Below are 7031 nucleotides of genomic sequence, written 5' to 3'. Positions count from 1 at the left end.
GGCCAGATATTCTGGCGCAGCACCCAATCACTCTCCTTCTTGGTCAAATAGCCCTTACACAGCCTGGAGGTGTGTTTAGGGTCATTGTTCTGTTGAAATATAAATGATGGTCCAACTAAACGCAAACCGGATGGAATAGCATGCCGCTGCAAGATGCTGTGGTAGCCATGCTGGTTCAGTATGCCTTCAATTTTGAATAAATCCCCAACACTTGTTGTAGAGATGTGTCTGCTGCTAGAACTCTGTGTGGCATTGACCCAGTCTCTAATCTGAGCTGCTGTTAACCTGCGATTTCTGAGGCTGGTGACTCGGATAAACTTATCCTCAGAAGCAGAGGTGACTCTTGGTCTTCCTTTCCTGGGGCGGTCCTCATGTGAGCCAGTTTCTTTGTAGAGCTTGATGGTTTTTGCAACTGCACTTGGGGACACTTTCAAAGTTTTCCCAATTTTTCGGACTGACTGACCTTCATTTCTTAAAGTAATGATGGCCACTCGTTTTTCTTTACTTAGCTGCTTTTTTCTTGCCATAATACAAATTGTAACAGTCTATTCAGTAGGACTATCAGCTTTGTATCCACCAGACTTCTGCTCAACACAACTGATGGTCCCAACCCCATTTATAAGGCAAGAATCCCACTTATTAAACCTGACAGGGCACACCTGTGAAGTGAAAACCATTCCCGGTGACTATCTCTTGAAGCTCATCAAGAGACTGCCAAGAGTGTGCAAAGCAGTCATCAAAGCAAAAGGTGGCTACATTGAAGAACCTAGAATATAAGACATAATTTCAGTTGTTACACATTTTTTTGTTAAGTATATAATTCAACGTGTGTTAATTCATAGTTTTGGTGCCTTTAGTCTGAATGTACAATTTTCATAGTCATGAAAATACAGAAAAATCTTTAAATGAGAAGGTGTGTCCAAACTTTCGGTCTGAACTGTATATGCTTGAGAAAGGCTTCAAATGAGACATTGAATAATACATGTATCTGAGTGAATAAAGTCCACTTTTTCACTTATTTCCTTTGGAGTGCTGCTCCCATTCTGTTTCTTCTTATATATATACACACATCAGGGGCGTAAACATCATTGGTGTAGCCTGAGCAGCCGCACGGGGGCCCAAGTTGTAAGGGGGTCCATTGCTACCTCCAAAGCAGGTGAAATTGTGCATAACGATGGCAGGGGCTCATATATTGTTCTTACACAGGGGCCCTCTTCTGTCTGTGTCCGCCAGTGATATGTGTGTATATATATATATATATATATATATATATATATACCGTATATACATGTGTGTGTGTGTAATCAAGGTACTACCACAGTTATTACTGTTTATAAGCACTCAGCCTATATATACTGTATATAAGGATCATATTGTTGTTAGGCCTCCGTGCCCGCATTTTAAAAATCCCTGCCCTATTTCACTTTGATTATCACATTTAGATATTGAATTACAAAATAGATGGTGGAAAAAGAGTTAGTTAATGCCATGGTCCCTCCACATTGGACTAAAGGCTGTGTGAGGCCTACATATTCCACAGCCCAGTGCATGTATTTACACACACATAGATAACCCATAGCAACCAATCAGATTCCGGTTCTTATTTACCTGAGGGCTTTTGAAAAATGAAAGCATAAACCTGATTGGTTGCTGTGAGCAGACGCTCTCCTAATGAATGCTTGTGCTAGTTTTCTCCTCATAGCTATATGGACTGAAGCACATTTACGTCCTGTCTGCGGTCCTGACTAATCACTGCACAATGACTGTTCTGGCCAGTGACTATAGGTGGCCGCGCAGTTTCTATCTATCTTGTAGAAAATTATACCAGAAAGCAGCACCAGCTAAAATAATCTGGGTTCCAAGCCTCCTAGGAAATTTCCAAGCCTACCAAATAAAATAAATAAGTGGACTTTTATAGCCCATTGTGTTGATGTTTCAATTCAAGTTGTGAATCTTTCTCAAGTTTGAGAAAGATTTCATGCCTTGAACCGAAACGTCGCTACATGGGCTATAAAAGTGCACTTATATTGCACTTTATCTTGTCGTTGCGTGTCCACCATTAATTTATCTATCTTTCTGTTTATCTAAAGCAGAATAAAATCAATAATCTATATCCATAGTTACTACCATGTGAAATTATACAAAAGAAGCATAAATATGAATCTATCACGTAAAATAAAAATAAAAATCCTGTTAACAAAATAGACATAGCCACAGATATAGATATCCTTCTCAATGACACTCTTGGCCATCCTTGGATGAATATATCCCCCTCTATCTGTCATCTTTTTAATCTATCTACTATCTATCATCTATGTATCTATTACGGTAGCTATCTATTATCTACTAGATTGTGGCCCGATTCTAACGCATTGGGTATTCTAGAATATGCATGTCCCCGTAGTATATGGACAATGATGATTCCAGAATTCGCGGCAGACTGTGCCCGTCGCTGATTGGTCGAGTCAACCTTTATGACATCATCGTCGCCATGGCAACCATTATGATATCTACGTCGATACTGTGCCCGTCGCTGAATCAGAAACGTGAGATTTCTACCTCCTTTATGACATCATCGTCGCTGTGCCCGTCGCTGATTGGTCGAGGCCTGGCGGCCTCGACCAATCAGAGAGCCGGGATTTCCTGGACAGACAGAAAGACAGACAGACAGAAAGACAGAAAGACAGACAGACAGAAAAACCCTTAGACAATTATATATATAGATCTTCTATCTATCTATTATCTATTTATTATCTATCTATTATCTATCTATCTATCTATCTATCTATCTATTATCTATCTTCTATCTATCTATCTATCTATTATCTATCTTCTATCTATCTATCTATCTATCTATCTATCTATCTATCTATCTATCTATCTATCTTCTATCTATCTATTATCTATCTATCTATCTATCTATCTATCTATTATCTATCTATCTATCTATCTATCCCATATCTGTTATCTATCTATCTATCTATCTATCTATCTATCTATCTATCTATTATCTATTTATCTTCTATCTATCTATTATCTATCTATCTTCTATCTATCTATCTATCTATCTATCTATCTATCTATCTATCTATTATCTTTCTATCTATCATCTATTTATCTATTATCTATCTATCTAAAACAGAATAATTTAGGTAAATTGGATCTGTAGTTATATTCACTTTGAAATTATACCAAACACATAAATCTAAATTCCATAATAGTAGATTTAGAAAAATATAATTATTGATATAACATAAAAGTCAATAATGGAGCAGATATAGAAAATCTACTTATAAAACAAAAACTTAGGAACGTATTTAAAGTGCATTTACACAGGCCAATAATTGTGAACGAGTCTTCCTAGGAGCGCTCTTTCTGTATTATCGGCCCATCTGAACAGGCCACCAATAAGTTTGGCCACCAATAACGGACATGGTCAGAAGAGATACTGAGGGTCAATATGTAAATATGATCTGCATATGGTTTCTTATTCCCCATGGTCTCTTTTATGTTCAAGGGCCAGTTATGCTGCCCCAGTCACTGTGTAAGCTGCAGTTAGCATAGCGCCTATGGACAGCTATAAGGGAATATTTAATATTATACAACATCTGATGAAAGATAAGATTTTTCTTTCTAGATTGTGCATGGATCTGGTAAAAATGTGTTTTCTGTATAAAATCAGATGTTCACGGAGATACAACATGGCCATAGACTTCTCTGGGTGCTGTATTATGGCTACATGGAAATCAGACAATCATGCACATGGGCATATTGCGGCATCATTCTGTATAGAGATGCATATACCCTGTGCTGTACAGATTCTATACTAATCAGACGGGCACTTCTGTACAGACCCTAGTGGGTATGCATGGCCATTTTCTCTCCTAACAGCATCTTGGTAAAAAGTCTATTAGAACCCGTATGGATGTGCGTGGAGGCTGGGAAGTTCCACGATAGATAGATAGATAGATAGATAGATAGATAGATAGATAGATAGATAGATAGATAGATAGATAGATAGAAATACAAAAGCGTAAGAGCAGCACTAAAAATTACAAGTTGGGTGCAGAGCCCCCCAGGCCGAGACCAAACCCTATGTAGAAATTCAAATATTTGAGGCAGCACACCATTCAAAATGAAAACAGGAGCTTCTGTTTAATAGCCGATCATGGCGACGTTTCAGTTCAAGAGTGAAAAAGGTTCGAAGGCTTTGCACTCACCATTCTAGTATTACTAGTGTCCTGTTCCAATGTTTAAATGATAGATATATGAGGATAGATAGATAATAGATGGCTAATAGATAGATAGATAGATAGATAGATAGATAGATAGATAGATAATAGATAGATAGATGATAGATAGATAATAGATAGTTAGATAATAGATGATAGCTAGATAATAGATAGATAGATAATAGAAAAATAATAGATGATAGATAGATAGATAATAGAAAAATGATAGATGATAAATAGATAGATAGATAGATAATAGTTAGATAGATAATAGATAGATAGATAATAGCTAGATGATAGATAGATAGATAGATAGATAATAGATAGATAATAGATAGATAATAGATAGATGATAGATAGATAGATAACTAATAGATAGATAGATAACTAATAGCTAGATAGATAGCTGATAGATAGATACTAGATATATAGATAGATAGATAACTAATAGATAAATAGATAGATAATAGATAGATAGATAATAGATAGATAATAGATAGATGATAGATAGATAGATAACTAATAGATAGATAGATAACTAATAGCTAGATAGATAGCTGATAGATAGATAGCTGATAGATAGATACTAGATATATAGATAGATAGATAACTAATAGATAGATAGATAATAGATAGATAGATAGATAGATAATAGATAGATGATAGATAGATAGATAGATAGATAACTAATAGATAGATAGATAACTAATAGCTAGATAGATAGCTGATCGATAGATAGCTGATAGATAGATACTAGATATATAGATAGATAGATAACTAATAGATAGATAGATAATAGATAGATGATAGATAGATGATAGATAGATAGATAATAGATAGATAGATAGATAGATAGATAGATAATAGATAGATAGATAACTAATAGATAGATTGATAGATAGATGATAGATAGATAGATAGATAGATAGATAGATAGATAGATAGATAGATGATAGATAGATAATAGATAGATAATAGATAGATAATAGATAGATAGATGATAGATAGATAGATAATAGATAGATAGATAATAGATAGATAGATAATAGATAGATAATAGCTAGATGTTAGATAGATAGATGATAGATAGATGATAATAGATAGATGATAGATAGGTAGTGATACATAATTGATAGATAGATAATAGATGATAGATAATAGATGATAAATGATAGATATGATGATAGATTTGTAGATATGAGAAAAGTACATAGATACATGAGTGAGAAATGATGATAGATAAATAGATCATTGAGAACTAGATTATAGATAGATAGTCTTGATAGTTTTACATAAATAATAATTATTAGGGCCATCCTTGTTTTTTTTTACTGCCATATTTTTTACCCCAAATTTCTTTCAAATAAAAAAAAATATTTTAAGTCTAAATCTAAAGTAATCTTAAAAGAAAAAAAAAAGCCAGAAAGTGAAACTGAGTGATATTTTTTCTCTGTTTTATGTTATGACCAACATAAACATTTTTTCTAGTGAGTGATGCAAACATGAGGTAGTACACATATTTTACAGTCAGGTCACACACATAGGTAGTTAAAGGCACTGAAAAATATTTTTTTTTTATTATGTACAAAAAAAAAGATAAAAAAAAGAAGAGTTTACTTATTACAAACATCCAGGCAGAGAAAAATGTATGGAAAAGCTCGGCCGCCGCCACCACAGGAAATCAGCGCACCTAAAAATGATCAAAACTCTGTTCTTAATTTACAGATCGTTTTATGCCCCTGTGGCGCAAACAGCATGTTAACTTCTAAAGATTTGGAGAGCGATGGGAGTATAAAATATTATTTTTTTTAAAAATGCGGACATTAAAAAAATGTATTTTGTCTGCAAATATAAATTAATAAAAATTGTATATTGTATAATCACAAAGAAAATAAAAATAATCGCAGGTTGTTTTTTTTTTATGAACGCATTGTTTGTGATTTATTTATTTAAAAAATTCCATTGTGTTTTAATTCTTTTCAGTGTGACACTTTTTTGTGCTGTAAAATTAAATGCAAACATTTGAGGATGTGTTGCTAAATGAAAAATGATGGGGTAAAAAAGAGCCTGTTTTGCATTGACAAAAAAAATAAAAAAATAAAAAATAAATTAAGAATTAAAAAGAAAAGTAAAAAAAAATCCCTGAGTCAATTTAGCACATCTCTAATGGTCCAGCTTTATATATAGATTTTATATACATTTTCTAGCCCCTTTAGTCTTAATCTGTCGAGGGCAGTTTATACTTTTCAGTCTTCTCACGAAAACACATGGCAATCATTTGTGCACAATCCCGTCTTCAGAAAATCCTTTACAGTCCTTTTATTGTCCACAATATATATATATATACTTCATTAATTGCACATAAATACAGATGACTGTTCTTTAACTACCCAGCCTGAAGAAGAGTGCTCATCACATATATTCCTTTTCATTTCTGATTTGTAGGACACAGTTACAGTGCATTCAGGATCCTTCTAGTGGATTTCCTATGGGTTTAATTCTAAGGCCCAGACCTGTTGTGGCCACCCCGTCCTTCCCTTTATTTTCTTCTCTCCTTGGGGTGCAGCACTCCAAACTCCTTCACTTTGCTGCAAAAGAGAAGAAAATACCAATTAATTTTAGAACATAAATATTTATGTTAAATTGAATCAATACCAATTAATGTAGAATATAAATATTTACATAAAAAGAATAAATTATATTAAATAAAATAATATTAAAATATTGTTTGAAATGTCCTCAAGTCATAAATACAAAATAAAATACAATACAAAATTAATAATTGGGCTGTATTTTATA

General features: G+C 33.5%; 1 protein-coding gene across 1 annotated transcript in view; it reads right to left on the bottom strand.

The window, feature by feature from the left end:
- Window positions 1–5669: 5669 nt before the first annotated feature.
- Window positions 5670–7031, bottom strand: part of HAND1 (heart and neural crest derivatives expressed 1) — a 5285-nt gene continuing 3923 nt past the window's right edge. The window contains exon 2 of the mRNA XM_069761954.1: window positions 5670–6820. Coding sequence (XP_069618055.1) covers window positions 6719–6820 — 102 coding nt within the window. The 3' untranslated portion in view covers window positions 5670–6718. The remainder of the gene's footprint in view (window positions 6821–7031) is intronic.

Source organism: Ranitomeya imitator, chromosome 4 (genome assembly GCF_032444005.1).
Source record: "Ranitomeya imitator isolate aRanImi1 chromosome 4, aRanImi1.pri, whole genome shotgun sequence".
NCBI classification, from domain to species: domain Eukaryota; kingdom Metazoa; phylum Chordata; class Amphibia; order Anura; family Dendrobatidae; genus Ranitomeya; species Ranitomeya imitator.
Note: the sequence above shows the minus strand (reverse complement) of the source record. Positions and strands in the feature narration are given on the sequence as shown.